General features: G+C 41.5%; 1 protein-coding gene across 4 annotated transcripts in view; it reads left to right on the top strand.

Moving 5' to 3' along the window:
* Positions 1–17,866, top strand: part of VWA8 (von Willebrand factor A domain containing 8) — a 523,579-nt gene that overhangs the window by 383,388 nt on the left and 122,325 nt on the right. For all 4 annotated transcript variants that reach the window (XM_077297321.1, XM_077297318.1, XM_077297319.1 and 1 more), the window contains exons 37-38: positions 10,872–10,953; positions 17,232–17,436. In XM_077297321.1, the coding sequence (XP_077153436.1) occupies positions 10,872–10,953; positions 17,232–17,436 (287 nt within the window). The remainder of the gene's footprint in view (positions 1–10,871; positions 10,954–17,231; positions 17,437–17,866) is intronic.

The following is a 17,866-nucleotide window of genomic DNA, read 5'->3' as shown; positions in this document are numbered from 1 at the left end:
ATATGATACTACTGTGCTGTGATAGTACAAGTAATGTCAGCTGTAATATGATACTACTGTGCTGTGATAGTACAAGTAATGTCAGCTGTAATGTGATACTACTGTGCTGTGATAGTACAAGTAATGTCAGCTGTAATGTGATACTACTGTACTGTGATAGTACAAGTAATGTCAGCTGTCATATGATACTACTGTACTGTGATAGTACAAGTAATGTCAGCTGTAATATGATACTACTGTGCTGTGATAGTACAAGTAATGTCAGCTGTAATGTGATACTACTGTGCTGTGATAGTACAAGTAATGTCAGCTGTAATATGATACTACTGTGCTGTGATAGTACAAGTAATGTCAGCTGTAATGTGATACTACTGTGCTGTGATAGTACAAGTAATGTCAGCTGTAATGTGATACTACTGTACTGTTAGCTGTATTGTGATAGTGCTGTACTGTGATACTACAAGTAATGTCCGCTGTAATGTGATACTACAAGTACTGTTAGCTGTAATGCAGTAGTGTTGTACTGTGATACTACAAGTAATGTCAGCTGTAATGTGATACTACTGTACTGTGATAGTACAAGTAATATCAGATGTAATATGATACTACTGTACTGTGATAGTACAAGTAATATCAGATGTAATATGATACTACTGTACTGTGATAGTACAAGTAATGTCAGCTGTAATATGATACTACTGTATTGTGATAGTACAAGTAATATCAGATGTAATATGATACTACTGTACTGTGATAGTACAAGTAATATCAGATGTAATATGATTCTACTGTACTGTGATAGTACAAGTAGTGTCAGCTGTAATGTGATACTATTGTACTGTGATAGTACAAGTAATGTCCGCTGTAATGTGATACTACAAGTACTGTTAGCTGTAATGCAGTAGTGTTGTACTGTGATACTACAAGTAATGTCAGCTCTAATGTGATACTACTGTACTGTGATAGTACAAGTAATATCAGCTGTAATTTGATACTACTGTGCTGTGATAGTACAAGTAATGTCAGCTGTAATGTGCTACTACTGTGCTGTGATAGTACAAGTAATGTCAGCTGTAATATGATACTACTGTATTTTGATAGTACAAGTAATATCAGATGTAATATGATACTACTGTGCTGTGATAGTACAAGTAATGTCAGCTGTAATGTGATACTACTGTGCTGTGATAGTACAAGTAATGTCAGCTGTAATGTGATACTACTGTACTGTGATAGTACAAGTAATGTCAGCTGTAATATGATACTACTGTACTGTGATAGTACAAGTAATGTCAGCTGTAATATGATACTACTGTGCTGTGATAGTACAAGTAATGTCAGCTGTAATGTGATACTACTGTGCTGTGATAGTACAAGTAATGTCAGCTGTAATGTGATACTACTGTACTGTTAGCTGTATTGTGATAGTGCTGTATTGTGATAGTGCTGTACTGTGATACTACAAGTAATGTCCGCTGTAATGTGATACTACAAGTACTGTTAGCTGTAATGCAGTAGTGTTGTACTGTGATACTACAAGTAATGTCAGCTGTAATGTGATACTACTGTACTGTGATAGTACAAGTAATGTCAGCTGTAATGTGATACTACTGTGCTGTGATAGTACAAGTAATGTCAGCTGTAATGTGATACTACTGTACTGTTTGCTGTAATGTGATAGTGCTGTACTGTGATGCTACAAGTAATGTCCGCTGTAATGTGATACTACAAGTACTGTTAGCTGTAATGCAGTAGTGCTGTACTGTGATACTACAAGTAATGTCCGCTGTAATGTGATACTACTGTACTGTGATAGTACAAGTAATGTCAGCTGTAATGTGATAGTGCTGTACTGTGAAGCTAAAAATACTTCCGTCTGTAATGTGATACTGCTGTACTGGCTCCATACTGAAAAGCTTGAAGCATTATATTTCATGTATAGGTAAAAATCTGTGAAGGAGCTGCAGTGCTTATATGGGTTTTCCCATCTTGGTAAATGATGTCATAATGCTAGGATATGCTATTACATCATGATCGCTGGGGTCTTGCCTCTAGGGCTCTTGCGAACTAAGAGTGAAAGAATCCGTGCTTTGCTTCAGTACTGTATCGCCTTCATTACTTTTCCTTGCACAAAGACCCTTTTGGCTTCATGTCTGTGCAAGTAACTGCAGCTTGTGACCAGGAATGTCCGTATGCAGAGGAAAAACTGTGATGTAAAGAAGATAGTGCTGAAGCAAAGTTGTGGTTTCTTCATTTTCTGGATTGACAGGGGTTCCAGAGATTGGACCCTCATTGTTCGTTAAACAAGGGCATATCCTCTTTAATATGCAATCACTCGCTAAAATAGAAATACATGCTTTGGCCCCTTAAACTAAGGATTGGTGCAGTACTGGCAGTCTGAAGAACTCCTTTATGTGGCTATGTTATCTCATAATAATGTTGCAATATATGTTGCCTCTAGAACAAATTTTAAAGGGAATTACTATTTACCTGTGAGTATAGAGGCCAACTGTAGGTAATCCCTGTGTGGTCAGGTTATTGTAGCAGCAATTGCACAGAGAAAATGAAGTTGTATCCTCCCTGCAGCTGCTCTCTTCCAGTCATCCGGTGGAATCAAGGAATTGCATTAGTCACTACTCATTAAAGAGTGAGCACGGCTCTAATCACTCCCCTATACTTTGATAGCCTACGTGCAAGGGAGTGATTAAAGCGTGCTGCCTGCTTAGTGATCAGTGACTGTAATATTTCCCTGCACCGCTGCAATGACTGGAAACAGTGGCTACAGGGAGAATAACATTTCATTTTCTCCCTGTAGCTGCTGCTCTAGTAAACTGGCTATCCAGGGTTTAAATACTATATACCTACAGATTGACCCTATATTTGTGGATCTATAGCGTTTCTCCAGTTCACTTTTAGGTCATAGGCAATGTATACAAATACTGGTTTCACTTGAAAATGTCTCAAGTCCAGGATCTTGTCTGTAATTGATCCATAGGATTATTTAGACATTGCTTTTAAATCACCCTGCACATATAAAATGGGGGTTGATTTAATATACTTGTATGTGATTTACTTATGAAAATGGACTAAAGCACAGTGACAGACTTGGGGGTGATCTCATCCTCAGTTCAGACGGCCTGAATTTCCAGTGTCGGGCTGATGTAATCTCAGCTGAATATATGACAAGTGCCTGACAGCTTGATCAGAGATCAGAAGAGCTTGTCATGCCGTTACGCTCATCTCATCTGATCTCTCATAAAGCTGGGCAGCTGTTCCCGTGAGAGCCAGCGCTCGATAATAAAGATGTATTAGTGGCTGTGATGTCATTTCGGACCTTTCAGTATTGACGCCCTCCCTTCACTGTTTTATTCAATAGTCCTTTTCAGAAACACATTGAAAATCAAATAAGCAAAATTGATTGTTATAAAATATAAAGTTTTGCTTTCATAGTTATCTGTTCTGAGCTAAACTGAGTCTTACAAATGACATATCATGTTAAGTTTTTCAATGTGCCAAGTGCAGGGGAAACATGAAACAAGCCGGATTCAGTTCCCATTGAAAACCTCATAAATAATCACTACTGACATTATCTAGAATCACTTAATCACTGCTACAGTTCTTTCCATACCGGATCAGATCTATCTATAGAGGCTCGGACTAGTCCACAGGGGAACTGTCTCTGTTTAAGAGAGGGCAGCTCCATTCCTCTACATCAGCCGTAATTGGTATTACACACTTATCAGACAACCCCCTTCTCAATCCCTATGTTTTCTCACTTATCTTTACCTCCGTTGCTGGCGCCATTCCAGTGGTGTCGGCACTGGCTTTCCCAGGGATTGCATAACATTATTATGTCACGCAATCTCTGTGGCTATTAAGCGCTGGCATCACTCTGCCCTCCTTCAATCAAATCGCATACACAGGGAGAGCTACTGTTCTCTCACTTCCTTCTGATATGTGATTCGTCTGAAGGCAGGGAGAGTGAAGCAGCTGCTGATTGACCACAGGGATTGCGTGACATCATAATGTTATACGATCCCTGGGATAGCCAGTGCCGGCACCGCTGGAATGGCACCTGCACCGGAGGCGAGTTTAAATAAGTGTTGTTATTTTAAAAGGGGAAAACATAGAGATTGAGAAGGGGGTCGTCTGAGTAGTGGACAACCCCTTTCACACAGCATGTACAGCATGTAACCTCTCATCAATTCATTTAGCAAACCACCAGTTTATTATACTGTAGCAGCAAAGGAAAATTTGTGAAACAGAGTCAGAAAATATTTCTTTTAGCTGAACAGTGGACCCCAGAATCAATGGCACCGCTGGTTATCCATGCCCAGCTCTTCAGAATATGTTGGTGTCATCGGGATACCAATGAATACATTCTGATTGTTAGCGTTGGAAGTTGGCCAACGTAGTGCTAATTTGACATATTCGAGGTCACTAATGTACGATTGTGCTGTGTTGTGACTTTCCTGATCTGAATTGGGCTATTGATACACGAATTCTGTGGTGGTTAGTGTTTCTTAATTTAGTATATTCATGAACGGTGTCAATTTGAGGTGACAAATTAACTTCACATAGTGTGTGCGAAGAATGTGAGAAGAAAGGCATATTTTTGGCTGCGTGACTCATTTACTAGCTGTGAAGTAGCTTTTGCTGCAGCCACATTTTTCCTTATACCACATAGGCAAGCAGTTTATTTTGGAGAAGATGTAAATAGCAGGAGAGAAAGTTTTGCTGTTTTTGGTTACCGTTTCTTACCTTTATTGTAATTGGGTCTTTTGATGAAGGATAAGCTTTGAAAATGACATAGAAATAGCCATTTTCACAAGGATCTTTAAGAGATATTTCTTATGTGGCTTTCTGAACCGCTTTTCTACATATTAGCAGTGAATGTTCTGCAGCATTAGAAACACAAAACAAAAGACATCGCTCCATGATTATGATTAAGTGAGAGTTTTATTATGCTTCCGTTTTAAATATGCAATGCTCTGTGCTGTATGTGGTAATGACCCTTTATCCAGCCATAAGGTTGCATGTGTTACCGTTAGAGACCCTAAGGCCCTCAATTCATCAAGACTTGTATTTTGGAGTCAGACGCTTCAGATTCATTAAAACACCTCCTCATGAATCAGGCTCGTCTGCAAAGTGGCATGCGCCTCTCCACAAATCTTACTCCAGTGACAGACTGGTGTAAGACTTCTGGCATAAGATCTACCACAGCTAGTCATGATTTAGACGAGTTGTAGTGTCATTCTCCCATCTGCCCAAGCTTTACTCACTTTGGTGGATCTTCACAAAACCGGCATAAAATGCAAGTTGGCAAAAATGTTGCCACTTATGAAAGTGTTTTACACCAGATTCCCCATAAAAAGCACTTTGATGAGTTGAGGCCTACATTTTTACGGTCAGTTCTTTGGGGGATACAGGAACCATGGGAATGGACAGCTGCTGCTAGGAGTCTGACAATAGAAATAAAATAAGTTGTTTCCTCCTACTAACCCCGAGAGAGTGCATATTAGCTTATTAGTCAGTAGTAGACAGGTCTAAATTGTCAAGATCTGTTTATACCGTTATTTTTGTATTTTTTGTTTGATAATGTTTTCTCTCTTATAATATGGTTGGAGAAACAGTGATTTGGTCTCACTGTCCCTCAATGCGGGAAAAAGGAGCAGTGCTAGGAAATAACACTGTTATTTGTTGCTTACCAACAGCAGAACTAATTGGAAAACAACAGTTTCCTATGAAAAAGTGTACAGTCCTTGACACAGACTCTTGCTAGCCTGCCTGCCAGCGCAAGGCAAGTAGCAGTGGGACTCTGAGTCCTGCTCCATCACTACGGAAGATCCACATCTTTGGGACAAGTGATTCTAGCTTCTTTTCTGCATCCTCTTTCCTCCTGGACCTCCACTAGCACCCTTCCACACAAGACACCTTCAATTGGCTATCCTGTCGAAGTGAGACCAATAACCCTCTATTTGGACCTTCCTATTCTATGTTGGCTGCACTTACCACTAATTCACCAGGCTGCTCATTACTTCTGAATCACTGGCTGGTCGGATCTACAGATACCAATCACCTAGGCAGCAATAGTAGCGTTTCTTTTTCTCGCAGTTCAGGGCTGCTTTAACCTGCAAGAGTACCATCTGCTCCTCAACAACCTGAAACTCAGGGCAATCCTTCTTTCCCTTATTCACTGGCAACAGAGTATGGCCCATTAAGGCAGAACCTGCAACAAGACCGTTATGACAGCAGGATGTTGGAGTATACCACAGTGCTACATTCCAGTGATCTTAAAAGCCCACATACCTGGAATAGAAAATGGCTGGGTCTAGGGGAACGGCTCTCTATGCACTGCGATAGTCTCCATGATTTTCCAATTTTGAGCACACTGCAAGCACCAACCTCATGTCCTCCAGGATCAACCACGAGGTCCCCCAGTTTGTATCCCAAACTAATGATCTTTTATAATCACCTCCATGGAATCTCTTCTCTGTCCTCTACATTTTCTCTCCCACTTCTCCAAGCAGGTCACAGTGCAAGTAGTTCCAGTGATCTTTGTGCCCTGTGATAGCCAAGATGCTCCTGGTACACGGATAGTCAACCTAGTTGCCGACATTTCATGGCTTCTCCCAGATTCTTTTTTCCCATGGTCATACACCCAGGTCACAGTTATTGTGTTATGGAAGCAGCTTTTCCAGTCATGCTGGCCATGCCGTGATAAAAGTGAGGAAGCCTCTTTCCTCTCACATTTCTCACCTAATCTGGAAATTATATTTCCGTTGATTTAATGAGCCATATCTCTCCAATGATTATTTCTCTTCCCTCAATCCTTAGTTTTCAACAATCTGGCCTTGCTTTGTGCATTATTTTTCAGAAGCCTTTAGTTTCCAAATCCCATGTTGAAACTTCTTCAAGGAATTGCCCCCTCAGTTCCTCCATAGAGACCTCTGATATATCTGTGAGACCTTTCCTTTCTTGGAAGGTGGTGATCTTATTGTGATTTTTATCTGTAGGGGGGGATCCAAGGTGATAGTGCTACCCTGTTGGGTTGCCTTTTGTAATCTTCATTAAAGACATGGTAGTCCTCCAACCAGTAGCATACTTCCTATCCAACATGGTCTCTTACTTCCACATCTTTCAAGATATTGTGCTCCCATCCTTCTGCTGATCCTCTTCCCAACTTAAGAAGAGGTTTCTCCACAAGTTGAATGCTTTGAGTCTTTTTGTTTGTCATTCCATAAGATAGTTGCAAGGGTCTCCCAGCTTCCATGGCAATTAATTTCATTAATCAGTCCTGCCCTCTTTATGGATCATGGCTCACCCTACCAATGTGGTGGGTGTCTCCTGCTCAGTGTGACATCAGGGTCCAGCTTTTCAGGTTTGAAAGGTAGCTTCATGTTTTTCTGTGCACTATCTATTTCCTGTGTCCCCCAAAGAAATAACCTGAGAAAAGAGGTTTTTTTTTATACTCATTGTAAAATTTAATTCCCATAACCTTCAGTGGGATACACAACTCTGAATCTTGTATGTGTGTCTTTTGGTTCAGTTGTTCTTTTCTGCGTTCTTTTTTACTGTTACTTCTCCTACTGCTAATCTCATACTGATTAGATCAGTGCCAGTAGCATGGTATAGCCTTAAGGTACCTTCACACTCAGCAACTTTACAACGAGAACGACAACGATCCGTGACGTTGCAGCGTCCTGGATAGCGATCTCGTTGTGTTTGACACGCAGCAGCGATCTGGATCCCACTGTTATATCGCTGGTCGGAGCTAGAAGTCCAGAACTTTATTTGGTCGTCAGGTCAGCGTGTATCGTCGTGTTTGACAGCAAAAGCAAAGATGCCAGCAATGTTTTACATGGAGCTAACGACCTGCGAGAACGATAAGTGAGTCACCGTTACGTCACAGGATCGCTCCTGCATCGTTCTGGAGCTGCTGTGTTTGACGTCTCTACAGCGACCTAAACAGCGACGCTGCAGCGATCGGCTCGTTGTCTATATCGCTGCAGCGTCGCTGAGTGTGACGGTACCTTAAGCCTAAAATGAGCCAACTTTTTAATTTGCTTAGTCTCAGCCTCCTAGTAGCAGCAGCCTACACCCATGATTTCTGTGTCCTCCAGTGAAGGCTATGAAACACAGACTATGATGAGCATAACATGTTAAGAGGAAGGGTCTACAGCTCTACGTCACATATATTTGTCTGTTAGTCTAAGAGTGTGGTGCTGAATCAAGAATTTACAGGTATCTCAGACCTCGTCTCCTTCCTTTTTGACTGCTATGTCTACAAAAAGTAGGGATTTCAATTACCGTAATAAAATTCCCATTGTACTGAATATTTTGCCAAAAACTATGTGTCAACTTTCTCCTGCCCTACACCATGATGGGCATTGATTATACAGGATTTCCAAATCCTTTAAAAATGTATATATGAATATGGAATGGTCCGTTTTTAATGTTCATAACTAAAGTGTTATAAACTGCTTGATTTGTAAACTGGCTGCACCTAAGGGCTTGCTGACTGACACATTTATGAGTATATCTTGTATTTCAAAGACAAGCAGTCTCAAGTTCAATTTCGCCAATTACTTTGTTATACCTACTGAGATGTATTCCATGTGATAGTTCAGATGTGTCATTGACTAGGAATATTTTTAAAATATCGGAACAAAGTTAATCTTTGGTTAATCTTTTAGGATTAGTGATTTAGACATAGAACATCCTGCTCCTTTTATGTATATAAACTAAAGAACTGGAGAATTTTCAACTTTGACTGTATAGTTGCTTCAAAATAACAGTGCTGATTATGAGCTATCGGTGGATTGGATGTATAATTTATACAGCATTGCATATAATGTTATTTGCTCCCTTTTGATTACTTTTTCATAATGTGAAGGGTCATCCATCATGTTGCAACAGTCTATATATGAATCATTATATGTCAAGAAGACCAAAGGAATGTCAGAAATGATATACGTTGCTCTTAATGGGCTTCTCAGCTTGTGCAATACAAACATCCCATTGTACATTATATGACTTCATAATCAGAATTATTGTCTCCACTTGAACTGATTTTTATACTTGTTAAAATGTCTTTTTCTGAACACTTAGTTTGCATTATGATTTATGAAGAAATATAATTTAAAGAGAACATTTCATATTGAAAATTGTATGTGATTTGAAAGTAGATTGTTAAAAGAGGAGAACCTAATCACATTAATTACCTTTTTTATGTTAAACAATTTCCATAAAACTTGTATTTTATTCATTGAAATTAGTGATGATAGAACGTGCTCGGATAGGATGTTATCTGACCATGCTCGTGTGCTAACCGTGTGTATTTGGTGTGCTTGAATAATGTGTTTGAGTCCCTGTGGCTGCATAACTCGCGGCTGTTGGACAGCTGCAACACTTATGGGGATTACAAAACGGAAGAAAATCCAGCTCAACAAACTTGTGAACAAACTTCTATCTTTATTCACTGAAAGTGCTCAGTAGAGTTGAGCGAATATATTTGCGTTCCCTCTTACTCGGCAAGCTATAGCGCTTACGGAATAAGTTGCAGAGGGAACCCGGCTTCCTGGATCGCTCCGGACGATCATCTGATCGGCACCGCAGCTGCATGTGTCGCGGCTCTGTCACAGTACATGCATTTATAGCCTGTTTGTTGGGCTCTCAATGCATGTGCTGTGACTGTGACACAGCCGCAACACATGCAGCTGTGGCGCCGATCAGATGATCAGCCGGCGCGATCCAGGAAGCCGGCTTCCCTCTGCAGCTTATTTGGTAAGAGCTGTAGCTTGCCAAATAGGAGGGAACCCCGAACATATTCGCTCAACTCTAGTGCTCAGTAGAGGATAAAACTGCATCAGGTTAATCATGAATGAGGGTGCATAGTCACCTGAAATGCGCCGATGTCGCATACCATGTAACTTACATCGCTGATGCTGTTTTATCCTCTACGGAGCACTTTCAGTGAATTAATAAAGAAGTTTGTTCACAAGTTTATTGAGCTGGATTTGCTTTTGTTTTGTGATTGCTCCACGCCTTGACGCAGCATTTCCTGTGCTCCATAGTCCTAAGGATGTCTATTATGGTGAGCTGGACTCATTTTTATTTCACTTGCGGGGATGCCTGTTAGAACAGGTGCATGGACTCTAACATATTTTTCGAGCACGCCGAAGACACTTAGTCAGCACCTAAGCATGCTCCGGTAACGCAAAAGTGAAGAGTCTCCAGCTCCACAAACGATCATTCTTTATTCACATAAGAAAGTCGGAGGACATACACAGTCAGCGATACAAAGTCACATGATAGTGATGCGTGACATGTGAATTTGTATCGCTGACTGTGTATGTCCTCTGAATTTCTTATATGAATAAAGAAGGACAGTTCATGGAGCTGGAGTCTCTTCACTTTTGCATTTTCAACGCCTTGACACGGTGCTTCTGGGCTCCGAACACCCTAAAGATGCAATTAAGCAGGATTTTATTTTCTCATGCTCTGATAACACCTTATCCGAGCACTCTCGCTCTTCACTAATTGAAGTCTCTACAGTTTATCTGCATTACAGTCCAGTGGGAAGTCCTATTGACTGACAGCCTTCCATGTATTACTGTGCATGCAAGAGATAACTGTAAATCACTAGTAGGACAACCTGTTGGACTCCTCTGCAAACAGCATAGATTTCAATGAATAAAATGCAAATTATACTGAATCTTTTCCAACAAACCTATATATCTTTCTGCTCAAGTTCTCCTTCAAGCCGTGCTGTCCACAGATCAGAATGTCCAGCTTGACATGTTCCCTTTTACATATTATCTGTAATATATAATTTTTCTAGTTCTTATTCAATTTTTTTTCCCTTGTAGATATTCTTCCTCCAAATGCATCTTCATACTTAGAAGTTACAGATCTTAATTCGAAGAAACTAAAGTATATTCCAGTTCCAAAGTAAGACATTTGTAATCTATGTGTCCTCTAGTATATCATTAGATATTATAATAGTAACATGTAGAAATCAACCAAATTGAATCCTTTTTTCACCATGCGGTATACACACAGGTTAGCTCTGCATCAATGTTTCCTGCATTTCCTGGTCTTTGGGGGAGGGACTCTACCCCCTTACATATGTCCACCCCATCCCGTAAGACCCTGCGTGCCGCTGGCATCCACTCATTTACTTTGAGATTAAATGATTGGAGGTTGGAATTCAGCATTCCTGATGTTTGTTTCCCCATTGTCGTTCAGGGGGAGAGTCAGAAGGCCTCATACATATTAGCTTGTCATTCAGTAGTGCCAAAATCTAATATTTATAAGAGTTTTAGGTAATAATAGCACATTTCTCTTTCATGACTATTTGGCTCCTGGTACTTGTTTAAACTTGGCTTAGCGGTAGTGAATGTCATATAGTCTATGACGGAGTAACAAAAGACAAGTAGACACAAACATAGTGTGAACATTGGGCATAGGAAAGAATATTTAATATTTGAAAGATTACTGTATTGTAGGGTTGACTCCTGTTATGTTTAGTGCAAACAGTGGCCTCTGATCGCTAGTCTGCTAAATAGCAAAAGTGCAAATCACTTTAAGAAATATGATGACGAATTAGACAATACGCTGTCCGCTATTCTGGCAAATCAGTCTCCAACAGTAGAGATCCGATGGGTGACAGGACATAGTGGTGGATCTATCTAACATAAGCATATAGCTGACTGTCGTTCTTGCTTCCAGTGGTCATAAAGGCAGAACAGAGAGATGGTCTTTCTCTTTGGGGCACGCATTTGATTATACTTGGTTCTTATAGATATGCAATGTATTATGGGCAGAACCGAAGACTGAGACGGTATAATGGACAACAGACCTTCAGGGCATATAGACCTTGTCTCCAAACTGAAGTCGCGGTGCATGTTACTTTCGAAACGCACCCAGTTTTCTATCCTCTCGGCACCTTGCACATTGCGGCCACATTCATCATTTTTGTCACCACAAATGACTTGTTTTTAATAGCTCCAAATAAGACTATAATTTTATTTGCTGAAGCTGGATCTTTTCTTCTCGTATGCATGTTACAGTGCTACATGATCAGGGCTGTTTATGGAAAGACCGATAAGGTGTGAGCAAGGTTGACTTGCCTTTTTCATTTTCTGGACAGCTTTTCAAAACATAATGGACAGACAATATTTTTTACGGACACGTTGGAAAACCATCATAAATCATTATGATTATAAGTGATCTACGTCTACAGCCCATAATTCTGATATAAAGACATCAGCTGCAATCACTGTGAACTGTAAAATAACTAAAGTCAAAATTACCTTATCTGTATAATGTTCTTCAGCTTCAAAAAATTCATGGGCGCCTTAATATTTACAGACCAGTCAAAAAAGTGCCCTATTCTTACAGACTGTCCTGGAATTTCTGGGTGTGTGCTATAAAACCCTTTATAATCACAGAGAGCATTAAATGGGTTGTCCACTACCAGGACAACCCCTTCTTGAACTAAATGTTTTGGCCCCAATAAATTAAAAAACCTATACCCACCTCTTGTGCTGGCGCCGTTCCAGCAGCTCGCGGTTCTGGAGTTCTGGTGCAGCGCTAGCATCACTGTACCCGTTTTTATACGGATTGAACATGAAGAGGAAATCCGAGAACAGCTGTAGCCCTGGCTGCTTCTTCCTGTTCAATCCATACGGGGACAGTGACGCCAGCGCTGATTGGGCACCGGGTACCACGTGTGACAACACCACAAGAGGGCTCCGGGACCGCAATTGCTGACGCCGCTGGAACGACATCAGCACGGAAGGTGGGTATAGGTTTTTATTTTGTCTGGACCAAACATTTAGTTCAAGAAGAGGTTGTCCTGGTAGTGGACAGTCCATTTAAACACTAGAAGGCCTTGCTCTATTTCAATTTCTGAGGAAACTATAGGTAAGCTTTCAGCGGATCTGTCACCAGATTTGACAATACAAGCTGTTTACAACATTATATAGATTTCGTAGACCTAATGAGGCAGGGGTACTTCTTTGGAAAATATGAGTTAGAATAGCGGTATAATGATTTCCCTCTTTATAATGAGCAATTTGTGAGATAAATATAATAATGTATACAGTTTTCACTGTGAAATCTGGTTACAGATTTCACAGAAATTTGTAGTTGTTGAAATTTACACCTAGGAGATTATTACCTGACTGTTCTCCAGTGACCATGAAGACGGGAGGCTAGGGAGTCCTGCCAAAGAAGATGGGACAACCCCTTTAAACATGCAGCCAATCAGCCAGCAAGAAAGCAAAATGCTTGTTCTTCTGCTCATGGGTATGCTTTATGTGGGCCAACAAATCATGGCTGTGGCCAGCGCCTCCTCGTGTAAGCAGGGAAAGTGCTGCTGATGTGTGTGATTTACGGGGACAGAACAATTGTTTGTGTTTATTCTCTCCCCATATAGTTTGTTTTGGCCGCTGTGTGACAGAGCCTTAAACCACTTGTTTTACTGTTGATCAGCCCTAAATATGGTCAGAAATACTCGTGTAAACAATCTTTTGGAATTTTTTTTTATTAATTCAGAGTTTAGATGTCTATGACAAATCCATTGTTAGTTCCTGACCCTGGTCTTTTGTGCCCTGACAGCTTGCAGCTCGTTGAGCAACTTTTAGTTTCTTGTTTACTTTCTTGTTTGACCACTTAGGCTTCTTTCACACTAGCGTCGGGCTCGGCCCGTCGCCGTGCGTCGGGCCGAGGTCCCCGACGCTAGCGTTGTCCCCGCCGCACAACGGGGGCAGCGGATGCATTTTTCCAGCGCATCCGCTGCCCCATTGTGAGGTGCGGGGAGGTGGGGGCGGAGTTCCGGCGGAGTTCCAGCCACGCATGCGCGGTCGGAAAAAGCGGACCGTCGGGAGCAAAAAACGTTACATGTAACGTTTTTTGCTCCCGACGGTCCTCCACAGCACGGCGCAACCGTCGCAGGACGGTTGCGACGTGTGTCATTGCGTCGCAAATGCGTCGTTAATGTTAGTCAATGCAGAAAAAAACGCATCCTGCAAGCACTTTTGCAGGATGCGTTTTTTCGGCAAAACGACGCATTTGCGACGTAATGCAGTTAACGCTAGTGTGAAAGTAGCCTTAGGGTATGTGCACACGCTGCGAGTCCGCAGCAGTTTCCCATGCATTCACAGTACCATGTAAAGCTATGGGAAATGAAATCCGCAGTGCACATGCTGCGGAAAAAAACGCGCGGAAATGCAGCGGTTTATTTTCCGCAGCATGTCAATTCTTTGTGCGGAATCCGCAGCGGTTTTTCACCTGCTCCAATAGGAAACTGCAGGTGAAAACCCGCAGCGGAAACCACAATAAAAACCGCGATAAATCTGCAGTAAAAGCCGCAGCGGTTTTGCACTGCGGATTTATCAAAACCGTTGCGGAAAATTCCGCAATGGAATCCGCAGCGTGTGCACATGGCCTTATACTTATTACTTATAGACTGTTCTGAGAGTCATACTTCGCCTGTTACATGGGAGATGTGAAACCCTATCTGTAATTGAGGCTTTTATGCTGCCAGATCGGTCAGCCTTTGCTGGGCGCAGACGCTCAGGTTCTGGTCCATGCTGTCGCCCACGCAGTAATGATCTTTGCTGTAACCTCTGGAGTATTACCCGCCTGATGAATGCTTCTCTAGCACTGCAGCACCTAATTACTTTTTCCTAGAATGACCCAAATCTTTGTCTGAGCTTCATCTTCCCCGGAGTCTGACAAGTACACTTGACAGTGTCTTATAAATGTGCTTCTTCTAGTTCACACCCTGAAGCCATTGGTTTCTTGTCAAGCTTCATCTCCAGCCAGGAGACATGTCATTCTAAGCAAGCGGAATTGTGTGCGCTTCTTCCTATCTCCATAGATAAGAAATACATCAAGTCTCATTACACTAATGAAAGTAGCCGGATCATTCACCTGCAGGGTCCATATCAAACATGCTCTACATACGATTCTGTCCAAACCAAAGAGGTATATTGTGGCTACGTTTTATATTACTCGGCAAATGAATGATTTGTTTTTACAGTGATCTACAATAAAATTACATAAATCTTTTACCTAATGGTGCAATAAATAAAGTAGACGCCTTATTGGAGTTTACGTCACAATGACTGGACTGCCCCAGAAGCCTGCGGTGTCCTCTTTTTACCAGCGGGTCGGTAGTGTCTGGTGCCCAGGAGCAGAGGGTCAGCACTCTGGAGGGAATGCGTTTTCGGTGGTGTCAGCTGTAACCCATGGCAGACACTTTCCAGGCATCATTTACCTGGTGCAGGTTACAAAAGACAAGCCGTGATCTGATATAGAAGTGGCACTCTTGAGCAGAAGGGAATTCATCCTTGCCAGCAGGCGCCGATTCACCCGTAACGCCCAATAGTCTTCTTACTTATCTGGTATTACAATATTTAATGTTGGACAAACAGATGAGAAAATCATTTTCTTTGAAATAAGATCTCAGAAAACTATTTAAAAGGCCCAAAAATTCCTTAAATAAGCTATAGATCATAACTTTTCCAACTTTAATAATGGAGATCATTTATGCCAGATCACCTTTTACTGTGGACCTGACCTTCACGTCTGGTCCTGTGCCTGGCATAGGACAGCATTTTCTGTGTTGGCACATGACCAGGGTAGTGTGTGAAGGGGGCTGGCTGAATGCTCAGTGGTTAAGTCAATCCTTCTCTTGGCCGTGTTCAAATTACACATACAGATATACGAGAAATAAAGTAGCCGGGAGAATTGGGGCTGCTTGACCTATATTAGTAAGTATTTAAAGCTCATGTATGCATTTTACTAGCTGGCCGTTGTGCACTCAGTACAGTTTTCAATGTGGTTTGCATTAGAAATCTACAGCTGCATTTTCATTCCACAATTATATATTCCATGTAAACAAGCTGCCGATCACCTGACGGACGAGCAAATCGCTCATTCATTGGGGGTAATGATCTATTGCACAGTCCAAAGAAAATCATTGTTCTTGGCGGTACAGTATCCTGTGTAAACAGGTCGCGCACTGCTGAGAACTATGGCTGCCTGTGTGCACTGAGCGGTCTAGTACTGATCGCTCGCTGCTCATTGCTCACTTTTGGTCTACCTAAATAAACAGGCTATTATCCCACCACCGATCGGTGAAAGCTTACCAGTCAGCAGGCAGATTGGTCCGCCAGTTGGTCCGTGTTACCGGAGCCTAAGTAGCTTCATTGAAAAAAAAAAAAAAAGAAAAACTTCTCACAATATAGGCTGCTAGTATTCCAGTACCCGAGGTGGGACTAAGGCAGAAATTGCTTGCTCATTCATTCAATGTATAGAGTCTTGTAAGTATTACTATAACTTTTTATGATCTCCCAACATTCAAGGCATCTAATTTACTCCGGACTTTAAGATGTCCAGTTGTGAACTAGAAAGAGACTAATGCCCGGATTCATCACTTGTAGGTTTTCTTCAGTCACTTTTTTTTTTTTTTTTGTGCTATTCAATTCTGTTTTTTTTCCACCAAGTTCTTCACAATTACACTTGCAAGTAAAAAAATTTCTTAACTTAAAAAATAATCTTTTAAATTAAAAAAAGGCCCAAAACTTGCATCAAATTTTCTGTCATACATAAAATCACTCCGGGGGGAAAATTGAAATACATTTACAACAAATTTTGAAAACATCCTGAAACCCTGGTGGGCACAGACATAAGGGGGGCCCTGTGCAGGTACAGTAAATGGGGGCCCTGTGCAGTCCAATAACTCATCGTATTGCACAATTGCACATGTTTTGGAGGTGGAGGTGGATGTTGTCCCCTGTGCGGCTGCACAGGTTGTACCAACGATATGTCCGCCTCTGTCCTGAAACCATCAGCTCTGCACACAGTGGCAAACAATACACATAAAATAGACATGAAAAATGGAAGGAAAAATATGACCGAAGAAAAAAAGGCGCAGATAGTAAAAGCTCAGGAAAGAACAGGCGCAAATGCAATAGTGAGTCCAGCCCTATGTTCCTCTCTGGAGTCCGGTGCTCGTGCTACTGGCATTGTCCTCCATTGTCTTGTACACATACTCCACCTGCCGACAGTGCCCCAGTATGTGACCGCATTGACTGCTGGGACCATAAAGGGGAGTGAAGACTTCTGAGATGTTCTCTACAACGAGGTCTCCTCTATAATAATCCCCCTCTATATGCAGTATCTACACCTGCTTATTGTAATGATGTGTCTTGCAGAGCGTCATCGGTGTCACCCTATACATCATGGTTGTCTAAAATTACTGACAGTGACATTTTGGTGGCAACGCTGGGAAACAATGGAGTTGTCACTGTGGATATGGGTGGCAGCGTTCGGCTGTGGGAGACTGGACTGGAAAGTATTCAGCGCTCCTTGCTTGAGTGGAGAAATATGATTGGACAAGAAGACGGACGACCGGTGCAGGTAGCATCTTGATCTTTTTGGTCTTTGTTCTTAAGTTTGCTATATTTGGTAAAACATCTGGTTAGAAACCAAATGTTTTATATGATTTACCGATTAATATATCTTTATACTGGTCATCACTCCATTTTTCTGATTTGCAGTTATAAATTTAAGTAGTAGCATGTAGCCTCCACTAGAGGGAGCTGTTATACAGTGCATTGAATGTAATCATGTGACCATAAGCAAATGGCACTTTTCTCTAGACCCCTTATTCACAGCTTATCTTTATTTTCTGCTTTCCAATGTAACACTTACAGGACAAATCAACCATTTGTGGTGATATGTGTCACTGGCTGAGCTGGTGTGGTCTTGCCATGGCAGGCAGTACAGTACAGGCAGCAGCACCGCTGCTTCTTCTATTCTCTCACCATCCTTGTAGACTCTAGATCTG

The sequence above is a fragment of the Ranitomeya variabilis genome, chromosome 3, assembly GCF_051348905.1.
Source record: "Ranitomeya variabilis isolate aRanVar5 chromosome 3, aRanVar5.hap1, whole genome shotgun sequence".
NCBI classification, from domain to species: domain Eukaryota; kingdom Metazoa; phylum Chordata; class Amphibia; order Anura; family Dendrobatidae; genus Ranitomeya; species Ranitomeya variabilis.
This window is presented reverse-complemented; position numbering and strand designations above follow the sequence as displayed.